Raw genomic sequence first — 25,937 nt, 5'->3', positions numbered from 1 at the left:
TGCACAGGAGTCACTACGAGTGGCTCTCTGCTACACAGCTGTCTGGTTAGCTGTAGTCGTCATTTTGAAAAAAGGAATTCTAGCTTAGAATTACAGGAACAAAAATGTAAGATAATATATGATGGGCTTGGAAATGAAACCATGTATATTAATTATGAACATATCCAGAACCCTTACTTATGGACATAGTCAGGGCCCAATTTCTTCCTTATTCCATGATCTTCACATTTCTGATGAGAAAGGGTGTGGGACTACAGTCCGAGGAGGAATCCTTTAAAATTGAGACAAAAAAACAAATAAGATCTCCCTTTCCCAGTGACAGAATCCCCAGAAGAGATTATGGATTCAGAATCCTTTTCTCCAGAAAGGAAACGATCATAGAATCATAAAAGATTAGGGTTGGAAGATACCTCAGGAGGTCATCTAGTCCAACCCCCTGCTCAAAGCAGGACCAACCCCAATTAAATCATCCCAGCCAGGACTTTGTCAAGCCAGGCCTTAAAAACCTCTAAGGATGGAGATTCCACCACCTCCCTAGGTAACCCATTCCAGTGCTTCACCACCCTCCTAGTGAAATAGTTTTTCCTAATATCCAACCCTCCCCCACTGCAACTTCAGACCATTGCTCCTTGTTCTGTCATCTGCCACCACTGAGAACAGTCTAGATCCATCCTGTTTGGAACCCCCCTTCAGGTAGTTGAAGACTGCTATCAAATCCCCCTTCACTCTTCTCTTCTGCAGACTAAATAAACGCAGTTCCCTCAGCCTCTCCTCATAAGTCATGTGCCCCAGACCCCTAATCATTTTTATTGCCCTCCGCTGGACTCTCTCCAATTTGTTCACATCCTTTCTGGGGCCCAAAACTGGACTCAATACTCCAGATGTGGCCTCACCAGTGCCGAATAGAGAGGAATAATCACTTCCCTCGATCTGCTGTCAATGCTCCTACCAATGCAGCCCAATATGCCGTTAGCCTTCTTGGCAACAAGGGCACACTGTTAACTCATATCCAGCTTCTCATCCACTGTAACCTCTAGGTCCTTTTCTGCAGAACTGCCGCTTAGCCAGTCGGTCCCCAGCCTGTAGCAGTGCATGGGATTCTTCCATCCTCAGTGCAGGACTCTGCACTTGTCCTTGTTCAACCTCATCAGATTTCTTTTAGCCCAATCCTCCAATTTGTCTAGGTCATTCTAGACCCCTATCCCTACCCTCCAGCATATCTACCTCTCCCCCCAGCTTAGTGTCATCCGAACTTGCTGCAGGTGCAATCCATCCCATCATCCAGATCATTAATGAAGATGTTGAACAAAACCAGCCCCAGGACCGACCCCTGGGGCACTCCACTTGATATCGGCTGCCAATTAGACATCGAGATGTTGATCACTACCCGTTGAACCCGACGATCTTGCCAGTTTTCTATCCACCATATAGTCCATTCATCCAATCCATACTTCTTTAACTTGCTGGCAAGAATACTGTGGGAGACTGTATCGAAAGCTTGGCTGAAGTCAAGGTATATCACGTCCACCGCTTTCCCCATATCCACAGAGCCAGTTATCTCATCATAGAAGGCAATCAGGTTGGTCAGGCATGACTTGCCCTTGGTGAATCCATGTTGACTGTTTCTGCTCACCTTCCTCACCTCCAAGTGCTTCAAAATGGATTCCTTGAGGACCTGCTCCATGATTTTTCCAGGGACTGAGGTAAGGCTGTAGTTCCCTGGATTCTCCTTCTTCCCATTTTTTTTTTTAAATGATGAGCACTATATTTGCCTTTTTCCAATCATCCGGGACCTCCCCCGATCGCCATGAGTTTTCAAAGATAATGGCCAATGACTCTGCAATCACATCAGCCAACTCCTTCAGCACCCTTGGATGCATTAGATTCGGCCCCATGGACTTGTGCATGTCCAGCTTTTCTAAACAGTCCTTAACATGCTCTTTCACTAATGAGGGCTGCTCACCTCTTCCCCATATTGTGCTGCCCAGTGCAACCATCTGGGAGTTGACCTTGTCTGTGAAGACCGAGGCAAAAAGAGCATTGAGTACTTCAGCTTTTTCCACATCATCTGTCACTAGGTTGCCTCCCCCATTCAGTAAGGGTCCCACACTTTCCCTGACCTTCTTGTTGCTAACATACCTCTAGAAACCCTTCTTGTTACCCTTTGCATCCCTTGCTAGCTGCAACTCCCATTGTGCTTTGGCATTCCTGATTACAACCCTGCATACTCGAGCAATATATTTATACTCCTCCCTAGTCATCTGTCCAAGTTTCCACTTCTTGTAAGCTTCCTTTTTGTGTTTAAGCTCACCAGAGATTTCTCCATTAAACCAAGCTGGTTGCCTGCCATATTTGCTATTCTTTCTGCACACCAGGATGGTTTGTTCCTGCACCCTCAATAAGGCTTCTTTAAAATACAGCCAGCTCTCCTGGACTCCTTTCCCCCTCATATTAGCCTCCCAGGGAATCCTGCTCATCAGTACCCTAAAAGTCAAAGTCTGCTTTTCTGAAGACCAGGGTCCGTATTCTGCTGCTCTCCTTTCTTCCTTTTGTCAGGATCCTGAATTCAACCATCTCGTGGTCACTGCTGCCCAGGTTGCCACCCACTTCTACTTCCCCTGCCAATTCTTCCCTGTTTGTGAGCAGCAGGTCAAAAGGAGCATACCCCTAGTTGGTTCCTCCAGCACTTGCACCAGGAAGTTGTCCCCAACACACTCCAAAAACTTCCTGGATTGTCTGTGCACTGCTGTATTGCTCTCCCAGCAGATGTCAGGAGGATTGAAGTCCCCCAGAAGAACCAGGGCCTGTGATCTGGAAACTTCTGTTAGTTGTCCAAAGAAAGCCTTGTCTACCTCATTCTCCTGGTCTGGTGGTCTAAAGCAGATGCCCACCACATCACCCTTGTTGCTCTCACCTCTAAACTTAACCCAAAGACTCTCAACAGGCTTTTCTCCAGTTTCATACTGGAGCTCTAAGCAATCATATTGCTCTCTTATATACAGTGCAACTCCTCCACCTTTTCTCCCCTGCCTGTCCTTCCTGAACAGTTTATACCCATCCATGACAGTGCTCCAGTCATGTGAGTTACCCCACCAAGTCTCTGTTATTTCAATCACATCATAGTTCCTTGACTGCCAGGACTTCCAATTCTTCCTGCTTGTTTCCCAGGCTTCTTGCATTTGTGCACATGCACCTAAGATAACTAGCTGATTGCCCTACTTTCTCAGTATGGATCAGGAGGCCTTCCCTGTTGCACCCTCCTCCTTGTGTTTCCTCCCAGTATCCCACTTCCTCACTTACCTCGGGGCTTAGGTCACCATCCCCCAGCAAACCTAGTTTAAAGCCCTCCTCACTAGGTTAGCAAGCCTGCCTGCGAAGATGCTCTTTCCTCTCTTCGGTAGGTGGATTCCATCTCTTCCTAGCAATCCTTCTCCTCCTCTTGGGAGTGGTGGTCATGGAACCCCCATCCCTAGGACAATGCATCCCATACCTTCCGGTCGATGGGGTCTCCTTCTGATCTCTTCCCTCAGATGACTCTTCCAAACCATTCTCTGACATAATACCTGTGCAGAAAGCCTGAAAACAGTTTCTTACCTCTATCTGCATTGGGGGTACATGGGTTCTCCTCTTTCTTCTTCTGGAGGTCACATGCTGCCAATTTTCTTCCCCGTTCTGCACTGCCCTCTCTGATTCTTCAGCATGCTGTTCCTGCAGTACCAAACGCTGACTTCTATCCAGAAAAATCTTTATTTTCTCTGATGCAATGCAGGATTGATACTTGGGTCTCTAGTCCTTTAACCTTGTCTTCCAATATGGAGACCAGTTTGCACTTCGTAGAGACGAAGTTGCTTCTGTTCTCTGGGAGAAAGACAAACATGGCACATCCCGTGCAGGTCACAACAGCTGATCGCTCACTATCCATATTGTCTTCCTTCTAAGAGCCTCTTCAGATGTTGCATTTACTGCTCACAGAAGCCTGAAAGGCAAAAACACTCTGTGGGAACTTCCCCCAAGTGAACTCCCAGGCAAACTCCCTCTGTTTGCCTGTCCTCTGTTCGCCGCACACATTCACAACACATGAGGAGGGAAGCTTATTTGTTCCCACCAAAGGTTTCTTCCTCTCCATGATAGACTAGTATCTGAGCACTGCACGTATATGCACAGGTAACGTATCTGATCGCTGCAAGAGTATATGCACACTATAATTCTTGACATAAAAGACTTCTGTATATTGCAGCATACATGTGGCATTTATATTCACAGCTCTCTGAATTTCACTGTCTGACACATAATAGTTCACCTCGTTACATTTTTCCTTGTGTGTAGATTCACAGGTCTCAATAACAGATAGTTTCAATTATAAATTTTGCACGCAACAGCAACTGTTACCCTAGTCAGACTGGCATAGAAGGTGTTTGTATTGACAAAGATACTTATTTATAGTGAGCCGAACAAAATAAAGATTGTGTACTTATAATTGTAAGTAAATTACAGGAAACATTGCAATAGTTATTTCTCATGTTATTATATGATCCATTACTAAACCATGAGATTTACTAAATATGGATTTATGGTGCCTAATGATGAAGGTGAAGTAACCTAGAACTCTTGATTACCAATCACTTCAACAAACAAAAGAGTTTTGGTAACTAAATTAAACTCTAGAGAGCATTAAATGACCATTAGGAAACTTTCTATCCATAATTGAACTGATGGCAGTCATTTCACGGGAGACACCTTAAGCAAGAGAACAACGTTGGAAAAAATGAGACTTTAATTTGTTTCAGATGCAAAAATCCAAATCCTTTTTTCATATAATTATTTTTGGGAGGGCTCTGTTGCAAGATACAAACCAGCTCTGACAAAAAAGGGACTCAAGTTATTAAAAACTGTCACTTTTAATGTAATTTAGAGGAAATGACCTAATTTACCTTAGTGGGAAAACACTGAAATTTCACTCTGTCTTTCCTGAAAAACATATGAGTGATTAATATTTAACAGCAAAATTACTAAAGGAAGCTGTGAGTGTTAAAAAAATAAGCACGCGTGTTCTCACAAAGAAGTCATATAACACAGTGATCTGTTTCAGAGTATAGAGGAAGGGTCTCCATCTGATATTGTCCCAGTAGTGCCTGAAATGAATCTGATTCCTCACGTCAAGGGTGCTGGATCCTTCCCATAAGTGGGGAACCAGGGGTCCCACCCCCCTGAGGCCTCACAGCTGTCCACATGGCTCTTACCATGGCCAGGCTGCGGCTCTGAGGCCCTCCTCCCAATCTGGAGCCGGGTTGGGGATAGAGCCGCATGGGCAGCTGTGGTGAGCCGGTGTGGAGTCACAGACAGCCAGGGGCTGCTCTCAGTGCCCCCCCCTCCTCCCACACCACGGGCAGGTGGAGGGTCTGCGAGTATGGCTCCCACAACTGCCCGTGTTCCCCTCCCCGGCCGGGCTCCATGCTGGCCTGGCCAGGGGTTGGGGCCTCAGAGGGAAGAGGAGGGGAAGGGGCTGGGGTCTGCCCCAGCAAAAAGCGGACCAGCCATGTCCCACTGCCACACACACATACACAGGTTCAGGCGCCACTGCTTCACATAGAAACCAACATACATTGGAGTATTTTGCATATAACTATTTTCCATACACTGTGTCTGACTTAAGTCAATGGAACTCTGTCAGTTTATGCCAGCTGAGTTGGGCCTCAGTTGCTTCCACTGATGCTTTTTAAATATATGAGTAGCGCTTCAGCAAACTGTACCTTATACAACGTTTTCTATGGGAGAAATAATAGTCTGATTTATCTGACAAAATAAAAGGTTAGTGAAGGCAGCCTAGAAACGCTAGCAGCAAATCCAGAGACGAGCAAGGGAAAAAGCTATAAGACATAAATTTCTCGGGCATGGAGGTATAAAACTGTAGGTAGTTTGTAAGCCACAACTGTGAGGCAAAAAATATAACTGGCATTGCAACAACACTGAAGAGGACAGCAATCAGATTAATCACAAGTACAGACACACGTCACCTAACATCTTTCCCAGGGCAGCAGCAACACACAGAAAAGGCATCGTACAAGGACCACAGATGGGAAAGGGCTACTGGTACAGTACTGATCAGACTAAAGGGTTGGAAAAGAAGTGGCCAGGAGAAAATAATGGCTCTGTGTGTGTGTGTGTGTGTGTGTGTGTGTGTGTAAGCAACTTAGTTCAAACACAAAGCCACATAGGGACACAATACTGCTCCTTTTGTTGAAACATACTGCATTCTATTTCAAACAGCATCACTATTGGAAGATTGAGTAACGAAGGTATTGGTTATGGAATTTACCAAAGCCAGAGACAAAGATAAATCAGTCCTTTCAGACCATTTGTGTTGTGTCTTTCTGAAATCTGAAAAAGATCAATAAGAAGTTACCCGAAAATGTTGATAGAAAGCCCATTTTATTAAACATTTCGCTGCTGTGAAATATTTCCCTACTGTGATTGAAATACTGATCAGACTTTTATTCCAACGGTCAGAAGGTGTAATCTCTTATGCATGGTGCAATGAAACCTGCCTAAAAGGAAAACCTGTGAGAAGGTTATATTCATGAAAGGATGAATATTGCCAAATATCAAATAAAATAAACGTATAATATCATTTCAAAGGAAAGGAGCAGATTTTTGTTGTTTTATCTCCTAAAGTTAAAATGTAATAAAAGTCAATCTGTTAGAGGATTTTATTATTACACTGTCTCTATAGCAAGCCAAAATATATTCTCTATAAAACCAATATCTGTTAAAGGAACTCGATTTTATGTTTTCCACATTCTTACTGACGTCTTGTTCTACTTGGTACTTGTTCTAGTCAACCTCACACATTTGGGACCAAATATTCATTTCTGATTTTCATCAGTTTGATCTCACAAGTGCTTTATCTAGGCTTGTGCTGTCAATATATGGGGCTGGACTGAGCCGATTTTCAGTGACCCATCAATTTCTGCAGAAACTTGACTTTATTCTTTCATTTTAAATTAAGGCTGGAATCTTTGAGCTCGGAGGAGCTGTACATACTCAGCAACTCTGAAAATCAGGCCGTTTATTTGGGAGCCCATGTGTGGCATTAAGTGCTTAATTTATAGGCACCCAAGTTTGAAAATTTTAGCATAAGTTTCTTACAGTTGCAGTTATATCGTTCCTTCCAAACATGAACCAAAGCAGTCTGGAGAGTAACTGAAATAATAGCTCTAAGACAAAATGTTGACAACAGAACCATGGAGCAGCAGAACCATGGTGGTTATCACCCATTATACCCAACAAAATCCACTTAGTAGTTACTTTCTGTTCTGCTTTAATTCAGAAATGCAGGATAACCTAGTCCTTATTGGACACATGCAAGAGAATTTGCCGTGAAAAACACAAAGTCAGATCAGCACATGCAGATTGTATGCACTTTCGATTAATGGAGATCGACAGAAGGAGCAAGAGTTACAGCAAAAGAACATTTTTGTCATAAATGTACATCAGATTAATAGCTGAAACTACAGTGAAGATCAATTTTTATCAAATGTTGCTAAAATAATGCAGTATTAGAAGGGTTAAGGAGCCATCTGCTGGTGACTTCAACAAATTGTTGAACGCAGCAATGCTAATAAAATTTCAATTATAAATTAATTATGTACAGTGCATTTAATTATCCATGGATTCAAACTACCCATGGATAATTCAAATAAAGCACTTTCAGGGGGACATACAGTCTGCTCTGTATCTGCCAACAATTTAAATTAGATACCAATGGATTATGGGTGTCTGATTTTTTTTTTATTAGCACAAAAGCAGTGTGTTGGATCATGTCATATTAGCATATATGTGGAATTCTGCTGCTCCATGCTATACTCCTCTGTTCATTCACAGTTCATTGCTGTTCATTAGAAAGCAGAGATCATTAAAGTATCTGCTTTATTCAAGAGCTGGTAGAAAGTAGGTTCACTCACTACCATGTTTTCAGTTTGCTATATTTCCCCATTGTTGAAGCTAAGAAAAGAGGAACAGGGGTGCCAAAAGGAAGAAAAAGGTAAATGTTATTTAGAATAAAAGTGGGCCCATAGCCTAGTTAGCAGTGCAAAGTGCTGCAACAGGTACAGGTCCCAAATTAAGCATCGGAGCCACCTGAGGAAGAAAGATAGGTGCCTCATACCTCTCTAACAACCCCATTGCTGAAACAATATTGAGGGGATGGGGATCTGGAGGGAGTCGCCTTTGCTAGAGGAAAAGGCTCTAGCGGGATCCCAGAGAATACCCCTCAAAAGAACAGGGTGTTGTATACAACTTAAGTGAGTGTGTCCATACACAACATACCATGTTTAGCGGGGGATGTTCAGAAGCACTCGGCATTAGCCTAATTCTGTTCCCATTGATGTAAAGGGGAGTTCACTATTGACTTCAAAGGAAACAGAGTTATACCACGGCCTGGTGCTTTTGGAAATCCCCACACACACACCTTGTTCTCCACATGGCGAACTGCAGAGCATTATCCACTATGTCAGGTAACAGATATGGAACATGTTTTCCCGTAACCTTTCCCTGGGTATCAGAAAGACTGAACTGACTATCAGCCCTAGTACAACTGATTTACCTCAGAAAGCGAAAACACCCATAAGGGACTAGTCCCCCTTCAGTGTTCACATGCAGTTCCTCTTCGCATTAACGTTAGCAATTAGTGTAAGCATTAAGGGAGAAGTGACCCGTCGCAGCATGTGATTGAACAACTAATGGAAGTCACATAAATATAGCAATGGCAGAACAGACCCCTAAATGAAAGAAATATGGAAAAACCCTTGTATATCAGGCAACAAAGTCTAATCTGTGGGGTGTGCTGATGTGTATGTGCATATTCTATAATTAGACTAAATTAACAGAAGACTAAATTGTAGCAGTTAGCCCCAGTCCTGAGTAGAGGGCAGGGAGGTGACCATCCGCCCCAGGGAAAGCACAATCCCTCTGCAAACTCCCATTCACTGTGGTCTCCCTGGCTCTATACTCAAGGGTGTATGGAAAGAGCAGTCCATGAGCTCCTCTGTGCTTCGGAACACAAGCTATCCCTGAGGTGACCATAAAGTGCTAGATGACAAAAGGTTTGTTAGTTGTGTAGAGCTTGCTGAGGATTTGGGGATCTCTGGATAAAAGGTGCTATATCATACAACTATAGGGTTAGAAGGGACCGCAAAGGTCATCTAGTCTAACCCCCCAAGCAATATATGCAAGCAAGCAGAGTTCCTGCACTTCTCTGAAGAGATTATATACATATACTGTATGAACCCTTTAAGGAGCTTTGGCTTTCTCGGTAACTTAACAACTTAGACTTCAGCCTAAGTTTTCTTCCCCAAGCTTGGCCAAACATAAGGTTTTTCAATGCATGACCTCAGTCCCAAGCCTTGATTCCCTCGGCTCCTGAGAAAGAGAACCCAACCCCTCTTATACCCTGATTGGAGCTAACAGAATCTACCTGTTAGCCTGACTCAGCAATGGTTACATTGTAGGTCTCAAAAACAAGTCTGATAACAAGATGACTCAGCAGAAGAGCCCTGCATCCCCAAATCTGCCATTCTGCTACAAAATAATAAAGACCACATTTTCAAGAGTGCCTTCTAAATTTATCCCGACAGTGTGTGCACAAGTTTCAGGGTGGCCAAAATATAATGTGAAAATGTAGAAACCAGAATATATGAAATATAAGACCATGTGGCCTTATTGTTGTATAATTTTATACCTTTAGCCATTCATCCAAGTTATTTACTCCATATGCTATTTGATCACTCTTCACACTTCATCTCCCTAATTATACATATGGGTAAATAGAGATGCAGATATCTGCCTATCTGCACGCATGAAATTTTGGCAGAGTTCACATATAGTCATTTATCATCCAGTCTCTTTATTTTAAATAAATCTTCAGTATTATAACTCAACATTTTAGCTCATGCCTTCCAAAATGAGTGAAGATTTCCATTTCCTCCATTAAAACAGTTCTAGTCAAATAACAAACTTGACATTTTCCAGAATTGATGGATTATTTCCACTGAAGTATTGCATGTCTAAAATTGCATCACTTCCTCTTGGAACCATCAACAGTGAGAAAGGGCAAGCATACGTTTAGAAATCCACTTAACAACTACTTTCTACTGTTGTTGTTTTTTTCGTGCAGCTGGAATGCCTAAACCCAAGCTAACAGTACTTTCAAAAGAATGTTTATTTCTAGGGCTGGCCGAAAAACAACAATTCCATATCACACACACAAAAATTTCAAGGTTTTGAAAATTGTTTTTGTTCCAGTGCAGAATGAAAATGAGACATTTTTACACGGAAAAAAAAAGAAAAAGAGTTGTGCTTGATAGCCTGATTGTTAGGGCAATCACTTGGGATGTGAGAAACCCCTGGTTCAAATCCCTCCTCTGCCTACTTTGGAACTAGGGTGACTGGATGTCCCGATTTTATAGTGACAGTCCCGATTTTTGGGTCTTTTTCTTATATAGGCTCCTATTACCCCCCCATCCCCTGTCCTGATTTTTCACATTTGCTGTCTGGTCACCCTATTTGGAACAGGGACTTGAACCTGGATCTCCCACATCCCAAGTGAGTGTAACTCCTGGAATGGTCATTAATCATACATTAGCACAATGCAGACAAGCTTCTAATATTTACATCCCCCTTTCCAGTAGCAACAGCTTCACCTGAAGAAGTGGAATGGAACAAGAGCATGGCAGAAAAACTAATCCTAGTTACAATTTACTCATACAGCCAGCACGTCCATCACGGAGCGATCTAACAGAGCTAGGACAGCAACAACTGCAATGTGATTAATACTTGGCAGCAGAATTCCTAAACCACTAGGGTTACTATAGCAATAGGAAGTGCAGTTATGAAAAAGCCTGTAGCATTGCTGCCATCCTGCTGTGAGCCAGAGGTATAGTACATCCAAGTTTTGATGTAGAAAACACATTAATATGCGCACCTAAACTTAATATATTGTCTTAGTTCTTAGCTAAGCTGCTAATTGTGCGATGCCTGATTTCACTCCTGCATGCCTGAGCAATATTGATTTAGTTGGGGCTTGGTCCTGCTTTGAGCAGGGGGTTGGACTAGATGACCTCCTGAGGTCCCTTCCAACCCTGATATTCTAGGATTCTTGTGAATGCTGACATTTCACATAAGCCTATTTTGCTTAAATACATCGTGTAACGCTGCAGTGCAGGCCTCTTGTTGCACAAATAAAATAGATAGCACGTCACCACAACGTACTAGGAGTTTGGTATCGAATTTAAGCCAAGCGATTGTAGCAATTAATGTGAGATAAACATATTGGCCAAAATTTTCAAGCCATGGCTCAGTCCATTACGTTAGATTCCTAAATAAAAGAGGCACGATTGGCCAAAAAGTGCTCAACAATAAAGCCAATGGCAGCTACAAGCACTCAGCACTTCTGGGGGAAGAAAACAGTCTATTTTGATACCTAAATGTGGATGTAGAATCAGAGTTCAGCTAGGACTAGAGATCATCTTTTCTGACCTCCTGCACATCACAGGCCACTCTACCCCACCAGTTATCCCTGGATTAGACAAAAGCAGTACAGCCCTTGGGAGATTAAACTACTGTGTGCCACAGGCAGAGACTAGGAGGGACCACAGTGCACCAATATCCAAGGCTCGTGCAATGCCAAGGGAATTGATTTGGTGAGATATAGCCACTATAATAGTAAGCGCAGGCAGGGTAGGTTTGAAATTTTAACCATTTTAATTAACTTAATATATTTCCCCTCATTTCTCCTAGGTGGCTAAGCAGCTACAGCCTTCAGTCATCTGGATTGGAGACGCAGAAAAAACATTCTACAAAAAAGTGCCAAAGTCTGAAAAAGAGGTGAGGGGCTCCTGTTTGATTTCTAACCCTATAATAATCTCACATACCATAGTAGACCTGACCCAAAGGAACCGGGGCTTTCCCAGTGTAACGTGTACCACTACAACCAGACCTGCCAATGCTCACTTTATAATAGCTTGCCTCACTTTTACTTTTTTAAAGAAAGTCTCATGACCTCTCACAAGCTCTTGAAGAAGTCACCTAAACTGGCCTTATTTAAAAGTAATTTGCCCAGTGCTCATGAGTGCTGATGGCACAGCAAGAGAAACAACAATGAAAGAAAAATGGGAGACCTAAAAAAGACAAAGGAAGAAACTAAGACTTAAGACAAGCTTAAATTATTCAGCTTTATTTATCAATAATAAAGGAACAAGGACAAATCTGCACTGTAAAAACCAAGAGTATAGGCCAAACAGTTAAGTTAACAGATTTTTATTTACCTCCTGGAATTCCTGTTTTAATTACTTTCTTTCCTTTCCATAATCAGCAATTTCCCACTAGTAAAGAAAAGAAAAAAAAACCATGCGGAAACACACTGTGTTTCATATAAAGCAACTTGTACAACTGCAAACAGGGTCACATGTGAAATACTCATTCAATTCACAAAGCTTTCAGGACTTTAGCCACAATTGATTCTTTCGATTCTATGTCAAACTGAACCATTTTTTAATTTATTTTTTTTTAAAGGTAGCTTGTATTTTTTGTCAGGACACAAATGCAATATTTTTAAGATACTGATGACCTACTAACTGTCTTAGATTAGCCTGTCATTTCACAAGCTGTTTAGAGTGCTTATTTTATGACTTGCGTATGTGGTAATTGATGCCCTCTGGTGGCTGACATACCATACTGAAAGCAAATAATTCCCTAATTCTCAAATCTTGGTTGCAACTACTATTGTAAAGAAGATTGTGGGACAAATACTGCCTTGAGTGTTCATAGCCTTTGTCTACTGGCTTCATTAGCAGCAGTCTGTGCGCATCTAAGGACAGAGTTTTGCCCTGATATAACTTCCAAAATGCAATGCTAGGGACAGTTGTATAAATTACACTCCGATCTGTTCACATTTAGTGGAAATTCACGTATTTCCTTGATTGAAATAGATGGGCTCCAGGACTGAGCTCACTTGTCTCTAATCCCACTGCTACACAAATAGCACAAGCTGTATCCAACATTCTGAACCAGCTACAGGAGTCTATAACAAGCAGTCTGAGCAAGCCTCAATAAGAGAACCCCCAACAGTAATGACAGCATAGGGAAAGAGGAATCAAGGAAAGCAGGTAGCAGAAAGGTAGCTGGAGATGGTAAGCTAAATTCTGCCTTGGGATACAGTCAATGAGAGCCAATTGTGCACCTCCCCAGGCAATGATTTTGGCACAATAGCTTAGATTGTGATAATAGAAAACCTTATATTTTGTGGAAGGCCCATTATAAAACTGGCCTCCATTGCCCTCCTTTCAGGGTCAGCCCTTTCCTGCCTTCCCAGAATTGACAGCCAGACAGTCAAGTATTCAATCAGTCATGGTAACCCAGTTGCTAATGGTGCAAGCAATAGTGTCACTATCTTTCTTCAGGAACCTGGGGCACCTTCACAATACACCCCACATTCTCCAATCCAGATTTGGAAGACAGCTGAAAGCCGGGGTACCCGGCTCAACAGCCTTTCTTGCTGCAGAAATTTTTCTTTTAAAGTTAATGGGAGTATTATTAGCTTTCAGTATATATCCCTTCAATACAATGGACGTACATTATTTTCCAATACACAACAGGAGCTGTAGACACACTAATGCCAAAATGGCTTTCTAGGCTTCACACTGGAGCGGCGAATGTAGGCAGTGTTGGGGGGGTGGAGGGTTGGCACTAGTACAGTCATTTAGATTTTAAAAATAAGATTCCTACATGTAACTGACTCTAGATCAATGGAAATACAGAAAGCTACTACCTCGACCCAAAAATGGATTGCTCAAAATGTAATGGCTGAATTAGGACTTACCACAGAGACTAGGGGAAAGAGCAGAGGAGAATTTGTTGTTGTTGTTGTTTTTGGTTAATTATCTGACAATTCCTGTTGCCAAGACACCCTTCCCAGTAGAAGGGATGTATTAGCGGCCTATAAACCAGGAACTCTAACCAGCAGTAATAGTTTAACCTCTATCATTTATTTCAGCGAAGTGCTAATTTCGGAGCCTAATTAATGCCATTTAATAATGATAATTCTCTCAAATAACAGTTTTCATTTTCAAAACACTTTACTCACATTGAGGACTCCTTCCAACATCCTTATAAGATAGGCAAGTAAAAATCCAAATGTCTCCCTAAATATTGGGCAGTTGTGCAGCTAGTGTGAACTGGCTACAAACCCTTTTTAACACAACTATGTGGAGCCAGTCCTCACTGGTAGCACAAACTTTTATTTTAAGAAGTGCTTTCAGTGATACTCTGACTAGTATGAACAGGGCCAGAGAAGTGAAATCTCTCACCAAAGGCTACCTAACTAATCAGTGGCAAAGCTGGGGTAAAGAACTCAGGAGGTTGTTGTTTGAAGTCCTTATTTCAGACCACTAAACTGTGTTGCCCACTAACACTTCAGTTCTAATATTATTAAGCAACAGTAGGACACGCATGCTGCAGCCCTGACAAGTTGATAACAGATAAGGCTCTTCCACCTTAATTGAATTGGCTCATTAGCACTGACCCCCCACTTGGTAAGGCAATTCCCATCTTTTTATATGCTGTGTATTTATACCTCTCTACTGTATTTTCCACTCCATGCATCGGATGAAATGGGTTTTAGCCCACGAAAGTTTATGCCCAAATAAATTTGTTAGTCTCTAAGGTGCCACAAGGACTCCTTGTTGTTTAGACTCTCAGTGTGACTTTGAAGAATGACTTAGAAAAAGAGAGAATATATATATTTTATCTAACTAAACTAGAGGAAAATGATATTTCCTCTTCCCCTTGATTGTTCGGAGTTTTCTTTCATTTCTAATTTCTCCTCCTTTGTACTCTTTAATCCAAAGAATAGGCACTTCCCTCCTTTCAGCAACTGCTGGTACAAGCAGATGAAAACCTTTGCCTGGCAAGGGCATTCACAGGGCAGGATATAGTCCATCCTTGAAACTCAGGTACCTCGGAGTACGTAGTCTCCTCTATATTTGCACAATGGAAGGCTGAGTCCAGAGCTAAGTGAAGATGTCCCATGTTGCAGCCTGACATACAGTAAAAACAAGGAGACAAAGTAAAATGTTCAAAAGACCCAAAAGTGACTTGGGAGCCTAAGACCCATTGACTTTCAATAGATTTGGGCTCCCAATGCCTAGAGGCCAGATTTTTAAAGGTATTTAGGCACCTAATGTGATTTTCAAAAGTATCTAAGCACCAAACTCTCATTGGTGCATAACACCCATTGAGGTCAAAGTGCTTTTGAAAATCCCTTTGGGTGCTTAAATACCTTTAAACAGTGGGCCCTAAGTGTCTTTTGAAAATAGAACTTAGCCTCTCAAATCACTTAGGCCCTTTTAAAATGTTTGCCCCAATCCATTGCTTTACAGAGCTGATTATTTTGTGTCTACATGCATCAGTTTATGAATTTTAAAGATACAGTAAGACCACAGCAACATAAAAACTCTGCAGGGCCCTGCTCATTAGTGATATATCTATGATGAAATATGACTGCAAACTATTGCAAATAAATAAGTACTAAGTTTACACAGCCAAGTCTTTAAGTTTATGAACTTGGAGCCTTGCTAAGCTAAAACCATGGCAGAATGTGAGGAACCCACTTATCTCGTTGAAAACACAGCTGCTTGTTTGTAAATCTAGATCTCCAAGATACCAGAGCAAACATTACAAATCCTAGCAGTTTTCTTGGTATTGAAATTAACCAAGTACACTGATATCATCCAGCTGATATTAACGGATTTTTAAAAAAAAAAATAAAAGAGCTAGCTTCCTTCCTGCCTTTCAGTTAGTCAGTGCCTGCAGATGAAACAGGGAAACACTGGAAGTCAAGAGTCACAAATTCATAATAGAAATTAAGTGCTGAGTCAACCTTCAATAGCCAGACTTGACCCAGGAGGCAAAAGCTTAACTTAGTCCCACTTATGCTGAGTATCTCTTCTCTTTACACTAAGTGTAAATGTAAGTGTACCTCTGACAACAGAGAGCCATAAAGCTTTCTTTATATAGAGCATTCAGAAGGTGTTATTTTAGGACAGTTATTTCACCTGCCTAACTCTAAAGGATGGGTGCTAAGATTTCACTTTTTTCCCATATATATATATCTATCTATCTATCTATCTGCTCCTGAAGATGGAACCTAAACGTCTGAAAAAGAATCTCCCCAAAATCCTGAAGAGTTTGAAAGCAGAGGACAGAGTCCTGGTTGTGGGGACTACCCAACGTCCCTTTGATGCCGACCTCCGACCTTTCTGCAGAGTTTACAAAAAAATCCTTCTGATTCCCAGGCCAGACTATGCTTCAAGATTTGGCAAGTATATTAAATCATCATGGCAGATCAAGATCAGCTGTTTATATGAAAACATGCTAAAGCAATAACATGCCACAGGAGGGATGCCTTTATCTGGCTATTGTCAAAAATATGATTTAATCTGAACTCATACACTGTGTGCGCCTAGGCACCTGAGATTTTCAGTTAACATTATGGTATAAGACAAGCTAAAATATATCAGTCTCATAAAAATGAAGAAAAAAGTTTTGTTCTCCGGTGGCTGTACTTCATTTTATGTATTTAGGTTTAAGATACATTGAATCTGGACTTGGACTATTATTTTTGGCTCTATAAATGACAAGAACCCATCTGGGTGCTCATTTTTATTTTAACCCAACTTTTTACAGGAAGTAGAGTCTGACCGGCTGTTATTTCTAACTGGGTTCCACATTTTAAAGAACATAATTTAGGACCTATTCATAAACCGTTTCATTTTTGGAAGATTGGGTTATCACTATCAAAAATCCTTTTTTTTTAGGTTTATAGATCAACTTTAAGATTCCAAGGCAAAGTTGGCAGATGCCAGAAAAGTCACCATTAAGATTTAAGCCCATGTATTATCTTCAACAGTGAATTTCCTGGAGTTGCTTGTTATTTACCCATTCATAGTCATACATTGTGGCTATCAATTCTGTGAGCACTCACACAATTTAAAACCACAAACAAGAATCAAACAGACATTTTAAAAGACTTGCCAAACTCCACAGCAATCTGCTCCCCAACATTCACTCCTAAGTCCCACTAGCTATTGGTAAGATCACCTCTCTTCCTTTGATATCTTGGCACAGCTGTGAGCAGCTGAGGCACGTAAGTGGATAGCTGCCTGATTGGAATGGGAAGGGGCTGGTAGCAGAGCATTCTCAATTATGTGTTTTCATCTTTTGAAATCACTTCCCCATGGTTCAGAAGAGCCCAGACTTGGTGACTTTCAAAACCACAAAGGCTATTTAGGTTAATTTAGGTCAATTTGGGTTGAATTACAGACCCCAGGGAACTTAATAGACCAATCAGTCCCCCTTCTTGCTCCTGAAAAAGTCTGGAATGAGGTGCTGTGGTGAACTAGAGGACTAAAACTAAGGATCTTTCATCAGACTCCTCACTGAGGATATCCTGCCACCAATCCCCTCCTATCTGAGCCAGGGGCTGTTAACATAAGCACCTCAGCTGCTCACAATTGCTAAGACAACAGACTTTCTTCATACTATTTTATCACTTGTGGTGGAAGTCCCAGGCAGAATTAAAACAGAATTAAAACAAACCACTTAAGTCCCAGCTGTACCACAATTAGTCATGTTGGGGCACTCGTTTACAACATGATTGTGCCACAAACAAAGTACACAGGACTGCATCATACATTTACCAAATACCAACTCATACAACAACTCTGTGAAGCCCAGTGTTGTACCACCATTCAGAAGCTTGCTCACCGCAGTTTGGTGCACGAAACAGCAATTTTTTAACTGTGTTAAGGGCTAGTCTGTTGCAACTCTGTCCCACATGCCATCATTTCCATAGTGCAGATTGAACACTGGCCTCTAGACAGGACCAGACTGTATAAAAACAGTAGGACACGCATGCTGCAGCCCTGACAAGTTGATAACAGATAAGGCTCTTCTTAAGTTAGGGGAGTGAGACATGGCTAGGATGTGGAGAAGGGAGAGGGAAGAAAGTGAGTTTGAATAGTTCAGATAAGCCGCTGGGGGCTTAACCGCCATTTTATGGGTTTTACTCATCATTAATTTAGAATCCAAAGGAGAGTTATAACCAAAAGGGATTAAATCATTAATCTTAGCATGCAAAGAAAAGTCACCACCGTCTAAATTTTAAGGTAGATAAAATTTGGGCCTTAATTATTTAACACTGCCCCTTTAAAATTATCACCCTCATTTTCACCAAACAGTAAGTTTATTCTTGAGATCAGACCGACAAACTGTAGGAAATCTTGCCACATTCTAAAGTGCTTTTACGGGTGCTTGGCACCAAGACTCCCTTGCATGAGGAACTCAACACCTATCATGGCCAGTCCCCCAGTTTGAGAGTCCAATCGAATTTTTGTAGCTGATTTCTAACAGCCTTAAAACACCAGACATTCATAACTACAGATGCCCAATTTTCACATGTAGCCTGTAGCCCTTCTACTTTTCTACAGTACAAGATCTTTCATTTATACCCCGTAGGGGTACAGCAAACACACAATGGCAGTCATTACATCTGGAGATCTGATATTAGTCATGATGTGCATCAGTTTCTCTTCTTATCCATGATCCTCGCCTGCAGTGGAAGCTACGCTGCACAACACACGGAAACACAAAATAAATGTTCACCGCTGCATGTATCAATTTCCCTATTATGAATCAGTGATTCAGCCAATAGTTATTGAGAGTAGGTATAAATCAAGTTGAAGAACACTGTTTTCTAGAATGAAAAACGAAGTCAGTGGTTATGATTAAAAGTCCATAATATCTACATTACAATAGAAGGAAAGGTGAAGCAGTTTTTCTCTTACACAAAGACCATTACTAGATGCTGCAACAGTCTCATAATTGTAACTCTCCCCACGCATATTATTATGCCATGTACTGTGTCTTCAAACACAGATCACTCATGTGGCTCAAACTGCACTACCATACTACACTACTACAATTTCAATCCTCTATATGCAATTTGTCTGTCACTATTTTCACTTGTTTTACTTTTCAGACAAAGAAAATATTTTTTTAAAGACTTTCTAGGGAGACATGTTTAAGAATCTGTGGGATCTATGGTGGTATAAGGCTTGTAATCAGCATGACTTTGGGATATATGCGTTACCGTGCAAAGGGTGAAGGATGTTTGTCTTATTTATTATGATATTTTTGTGGCACCCACAAAGTGCTAGGTGCTTTCAAAATCTGAAAAATACGGTCCCTGTCCTCCAGAGTTTGCAAGCTAAAAGACAAAGGCATGAGATTAATGCACCGTAGTATTTACAGACATAGCCCTACGCCTGCAAAGACATACACGTATTATTTTAAACATTGTGCCCAAGTCTTTGGAGGCTCCGGGCCTTAAACACCTAAAGTAGAGTAGTGAGCCCTTGTACCTCTCATTGACTGCAGTGGAAGCTGCCGGCTAAGCACCTGTTAAAATCATGCTATGGATGTAAGTGTCTAACTTTAGGCACCCTGGTTTAAAAATCTGGCCACATTACCTGAATGCATATATACAGACACACACAGATATATACAGAGTAGATCAAAATATGCTTATTTTAATTGTGTATTTCCCCAATATGTACAGGGTGCATATATAAATATCTGTATATATATAAAATCAAATCTTTTGGTTTTGCTGATTATACTGATGTCCTATGTTTTCATTTTCCTTCTCAGAAAGAACTTTAGGTTCAAAGCGATTAGCCAGGTCACTCAGATTGCTTTTCCAACTCCTTAATACATGTTTTGGGGTTTCTCTTCCCTCTCCTGTTGGTGATGAACAGTCTTATGGAAACACATCATCCTACAGAATGGAGGGGCTGTCACCAAATCATTGAACATAAGTTGCCTAGCAAAGGTTTCCGATGGTTTCACCCAGGGACACATCGTTTATGCAGTGCAAACTGTCCTCAGTGAACGACGCCTCAGGCAGATGACTAACAAGCCACTGACAGCTGCTGAGTTCCTGAGTTCCCTGGCCAGGCAGGACCCAGTATACAAAGAGGAAGAAGAAACGTATAAGGTGAAATTAACATCTACGTAAACAATGCTCCTTTCACTCTCCCTTTCAGTGTTCTCACTCACCTCCCACAGGTGTGTCCTCTAACTACAACCAAAATATGACCTGCTACAGACTAGTTGTAGTAAGCTGCATCTTAGAACGTGTCTGCACCTGAATGGGATTGGTGCCGAGTGTCTCACTGGGTTAGAGCCATTGTGTCTGCTAATTGCTCATGCTGTCCTCTCCGCTGTACAAGAGCCCTACCACATAGAATCATAGAATATCAGGGTTGGAAGGGACCTCAAGAGGTCATCTAGTCCAACTCCCTGCTCAAAGCAGGACCAATTCCAAACTAAATCATCCCAGCCAGGGCTTTGTCAAGCCAGGCCTTAAAAACCTCCAAGGAAGGAGACTCCACCACCTCCCTAGGTAACGCATTCCAGTGCTTCACCACTCTCCTAGTGAAATAGTGTTTCCTAATATCCAACCTGGACCTCCCCCACTGCAACTTGAGACCATTGCTCCTTGTTCTGTCATCTGCCACCACTGAGAACAGCCGAGCTCCATCCTCTTTGGAACCCCCCTTCAGGTAGTTGAAGGCTGCTATCAAATCCCCCCTCATTCTTCTCTTCTGGAGACTAAACAATCCCAGTTCCCTCAGCCTCTCCTCATAAGTCATGTGCTCCAGACCCCTAATCATTTTTGTTGCCCTCCGCTGGACTCTTTCCAGTTTTTCCACATCCTTCTTGTAGTGTGGGGCCCAAAACTGGACACAGTATTCCAGATGAGGCCTCACCAATGTCGAATAAAGGGGAACGATCACGTTCCTCGATCTGCTGGCAATGCCCCTACTTATACAGCCCAAAATGCCGTTAGCCGTCTTGGCAACAAGAGCACATTGTTGACTCATATCCAGCTTCTCGTCCACTGTGACCCCTAGGTCCTTTTCTGCAGAACTGCTACCTAGCCATTCGATCCCTAGTCTGTAGCAGTGCATGGGATTCTTCCGTCCTAAGTGCAGGACTCTGCACTTATCCTTGTTGAACCTCATCAGGTTTTTTTTGGCCCAATCCTCTAATTTGTCTAGGTCCCTCTGTATCCGATCCCTACCCTCTAGTGTATCTACCACGCCTCCTAGTTTAGTGTCATCTGCAAACTTGCTGAGAGTGCAGTCCACACCATCCTCCAGATCATTAATAAAGATATTAAACAAAACCGGCCCCAGGACCGACCCTTGGGGCACTCCGCTTGAAACCGGCTGCCAACTAGACATGGAGCCATTGATCACTACCCGTTGAGCCCGACGATCTAGCCAGCTTTCTATCCACCTTACAGTCCATTCGTCCAGCCCATACTTCTTTAACTTGGCGGCAAGAATACTGTGGGAGACCGTATCAAAAGCTTTGCTAAAGTCAAGGAATAACACATCCACTGCTTTCCCCTCATCCACAGAGCCAGTTATGTCATCATAGAAGGCAATTAGGTTAGTCAGGCATGACTTCCCCTTGGAAGGGGAGCAAAGGTGAAGGCAATGGATGTTGAGAGTACCTCGCACCATTCCGGACAGGGCCCTTACACTGCAACAAATAGCAGAGTGTAAGTGCCCCTCTCTGCTGCTCATTTCTCCTACATACACACAATCAAATATTATGTAGGCCAGAAGAGGGAACTTTTAACAGCTGTCAGTGCTGCACTCTGATTTTCTTTCTTTACTTCTCCAGCAACAAGCAGTATAGAGTTGCCAGCAACTTCGACACACAAAAATGACTGAATCACTGATCATCAATCACTTGAGTCTAAACCCAGCCACTGGTTGGCTGGTTGCTCTCATGAGACATCTCTCTCCAACGTCTAATCTCAGCTTGGTGCACACATTCCCCCAGTCAGTTGAACAGTCTCCAATTTCTATTCAGAAACATTTGGCTCTATGAATATGGTCAGTACTTGTATTATTTGGCATTTTAGTCTTTTTGCTCACCCTTACTATCTGTCCAGTATCTTACCTCAAGGTGTGATTAATATTTCAGTGTTGTATCACAGCAGGAAAAATTCATTCCCAACTCCAAGAAGCAATCCACTTATGCCCTGAAATGTGAGGCCTGATATTTGTTGTTACTTTTTAACTGAGGGCTTGTCTACATTACCCGCTGGATCGACGGGCAGCGATCGATCCAGCGGGGGTCTAGTCTAGATGCGATAAATCGACCGCCGAGCACTCTCCTGTCGACTCCGGTACTCCACCGGAGTGAGAAGCGGAAGCGGAGTCGATGAGGAAGCGTCAGCTGTCAACTTACCACAGTGAAGACATTGCGGTGAGTAGATCTAAGTACGTAGCTGAAGTTGCGTAACTTAGATCGATCCCTCTGCACCTCGTCGTGTAGACCAGGCCTGAGCTAGTGAAACAGCAGATGTTATTCCTATAAACAACTGCACAGCACAAAGTACGCTGACAGCAATCAAATAATTTTTAATCTAGCTAAAATATTTCCCTCACTATCCTGTGGCCATGATTTCTTTGCATTAACTATATCCTTCTTTCAAATGTATTTCCTTTTACCCGTTTTAAATCTGTTTCCTTTAAATGTCAGGTAGTGTTCTTGTGTCATGGCACAGAGGAACTGATTGCCAAAATGGCCTTCACTGTAACATTCAGAGATCACTCTTCGCTTTCTTTTTCACATTAATTAATTCAAGTCTTTTAATCTCTCCTCACATGGAAGCGGCTGTCCCCTGAGCCTCTAATCATTTTCATTGCTCTTTGCTGGACCTTTTGTGTTGCTTTGTCCTTTTTGAAGTGAAGTGACTAAAACTTAAAGCAGTATTCAAAGTGAGGATTAGTACACTGATGAATCTTTGATTTCTATTCACTCTGAACATGAATCTCCCCATTTGACATGTGGTTATGTTCTGCCACTGTTCCCAAAATGAATATAAATAATGGGAAATGGTGATAATAGGATTTCTTAAATTCAGTTAGATACACCCATTTAAAAAGTGACCTAGTTACTGCACCTGTTTGATACAAAATAGTTAAGTAGAAACAAACAGATCACCTTATTGGATCAACCAATGATCCAACATCCTCTCCTGGACAGTAGTCAGTACAAGATACTTCAGAGAAAGGTGCAAGAAAACCTATACTGATAATTATAGATCAGCATGCCCCCAGGGAAAGTTCTTTCTTAACTCAAGGAAATCATTTGTTGGCTTATGCCCTGAAACTTCAGGGTTCAAATCTCTTATAAACAGAAACCTTTTGCAAATTTGACACCATCAGATCAGGATTAAACAAAGACTGTGAATGGCTATCCAACTACAGAAGCAGTTTCTCCTCCCTTGGTGTTCACACCTCAACTGCTAGCAGAGCACCTCACCCTCCCTGACTGAACTAACCTCGTTATCTCCATACTGATTTATACCTGCCTCTGGAGATTTCCATTACTTGCATCTGAAGAAGTGAGGTTCTTACCCACGAAAGCTTATGCTCCCGATACTTCTGTTAGTCTTAAAGGTGCCACAGGACCCTCTGTTGCTTTTTACAGAAACCTAACTGTGTATCTTATTATTCATTAGAGAAAATCTAATCTAGTTTGGATTCTTGCTAAGCGGTTGGCTTCAGTAATATCTTGGAGCAGTTCCACTAGTTGCAGAATCTGTGAAGAAACTGTCATGGGGACATGCCAGTAAATAGGTTAATAATTTAATTAAACTGAATATACAAAAGTAAGGAAAAGGAAACAACAGATGACACCAACAGCAGTTGGTGTTGGTCCCGCTTTGAGCAGGAGGTTGGACTAGATGACCTCTTGAGGTCTCTGCCAATCCTAATATTCTATGATTCTATGACACTGGAAATCATTAACCCCACCCTGCCACATAAGGCAAGGCCTTTGCTAGCAATATGGAGAGCGGGTTGGAGTAGGTCTCAATATTCCCTCACATTTACCACGTGCTGCCACGTTGTTTAGTTAGTCCTTAATAAGCTGTTCCTAAGAGTTCCATCACCATGCAGAATTTCTTCAGAGAAGTCTAACAGCCCGACGGTTTCAAGGTGCAACCCTTCAAAAGTTTGTACTAGCCCACAATATATGTGCACCATCACTAGACCTTTCTGCCCCGCCCTCACCCCCAGTACAGTAAAGTACAGCCTAATTATTCAAACCCACCTAGTTTTGGGTGAGATTTTGTATAATGCAGAGTTAGCAGAGGGGGTAAAATAGAGAGGTTTGAAGAATATGTATTCAGTTAAATCAGAATAGTTAGATTGTGCATCACAATATTATAGCTGTTCCACAGCCAGTTGGCCATTTTGCTACTGATGCATTTTGTTTACCTGTTTAAGGCATTTAATCCACAAGACACTACAAGCCCCAACAGAGTGAACACCATTGTGAATGGAGATAGTGTAGGTGTAAGTGTGGATGGAGAGGAGTAGAGAGAGATGGGAGTTGACCTAAGTAGGATTCTGAGGTGAGAGGCAGAAGTCAAGACATCAGGATACTGGTCCTTAGGCTTCTGAGAGGGAAAAAGCCAAATTCATTCCTGGCATAACAAAAGAGATGAACATAGTTAATAGCTTTTTCATCATGCACATCAATATCTAGTCGCATCTTGAGCTGCAGAATGGACCATGACATTGTTAATACAGACACGCACACTTCAAGTTTGGGAAAAGGTTATTTCCTATGCACAAGTGATTTTCAAATATTACCAATTCAGCCATTTTAAATTATTTTAACATATCCCAGAGAGGTCTGGTTGCCATTACAGTCCAAGAGCTTTGCAAATTTGCAAAGCAACCAAAACAAAACCATTTACAAGACACAGGACTATGAACAAGCACATGAAACCAATAAACAGCTTTTGAAAAATTATGATTTAACTTTCCCACTGAAATTAAAAACAACTGAACAGATTTCGAGAACTACCAAAAAATATGCTCTTTATACTGCCAAGTTGCAGATCAGAGGTAATTTTGACAAGAGCTACATACCCTTGGAAATAGGGTTGATCATGAAGTTCTAACACTCCCATAACTATAGCAACACAAGTGGCACAGCTAAGTGTTCATGTTAATGAGGGACTCCGAAAGCAGATGATTGCTACACTTCTTGTTATAATGGTGTTCTCAAGAGGTCTACGGATCTTGTTTCAGCTTCTCCACAAGCCAACCAGAATTGTAAGGTTTTTGTTAGGAACACTTCATCATACATGCAAAAGTTACTTAAATGTTCTTTCATGCTTTTTTTCCTCCCCTCTCACCACGTATTTGATTCTCCAGATTTGGTATGCCAAGACACCTCTGGGGAAAGCACGAGCCAGAGCACTGATGGAAGGTGAGGAAGTAGGAAAAGGAAAAGGAAAAGGAAAGGATAAAGGGAAAAAGAAGGGAGGAAAGAAAGGGAAAAAGAAGAAAAAGTAATTTATTTCCTTGAGGAGATCTCATCTGGGAATACATCACAAGAAGCGTATTGATCCATTTCTCTGAAGAGGGATGAGGACATTAGAGACAACATACACAAAAATCTGTGGCCAGCTCCGGAGGAAGGCTATATTTCTAAGCGTGTTCCATGAAAAAAAAAAAAGTTGCAAATAGGACGAGACACCAGTGTGACATTTAACTCCTACAAGATTAAGAGCTAATGACCACTGACTTTCTCAAGCATCATTTATTCTAAAGAGTTTTTTAAGAATTACTTAGGACTATATCATACCATCAAGTTTTTAGGCAAAACTCCTTATTGATTTCAATGAGGAATTTTGCTTAAAAACTGATGTCGTGTTAAGAGCCTTTAATTATTTATTTTTATGTTATTAACCTAGATGCTTTGTAAAACTAACTGCTTTCCAT

The 25,937-nt window shown here is 41.7% G+C and overlaps 1 protein-coding gene across 1 annotated transcript in view; it reads left to right on the top strand.

Annotated features, from left to right (window-relative positions):
• LOC112107639 (dynein regulatory complex protein 11) overlaps window positions 1-25,508 on the top strand; it is a 137,682-nt gene extending 112,174 nt beyond the window's left edge. The window contains exons 16-19 of the mRNA XM_026654010.1: window positions 11,794-11,880; window positions 16,192-16,369; window positions 19,869-20,107; window positions 25,368-25,508. Coding sequence (XP_026509795.1) covers window positions 11,794-11,880; window positions 16,192-16,369; window positions 19,869-20,107; window positions 25,368-25,508 — 645 coding nt within the window. The remainder of the gene's footprint in view (window positions 1-11,793; window positions 11,881-16,191; window positions 16,370-19,868; window positions 20,108-25,367) is intronic.
• The last annotated feature ends 429 nt before the right edge of the window (window positions 25,509-25,937 follow it).

Source organism: Terrapene carolina, unplaced genomic scaffold (genome assembly GCF_002925995.2).
Source record: "Terrapene carolina triunguis isolate 2854851 unplaced genomic scaffold, T_m_triunguis-2.0 Scaffold175, whole genome shotgun sequence".
Lineage (NCBI taxonomy): Eukaryota > Metazoa > Chordata > Testudines > Emydidae > Terrapene > Terrapene triunguis.
The sequence above is the reverse complement of the archived record's forward strand: the minus strand, read 5'-3'. Positions and strand labels throughout refer to the sequence as shown.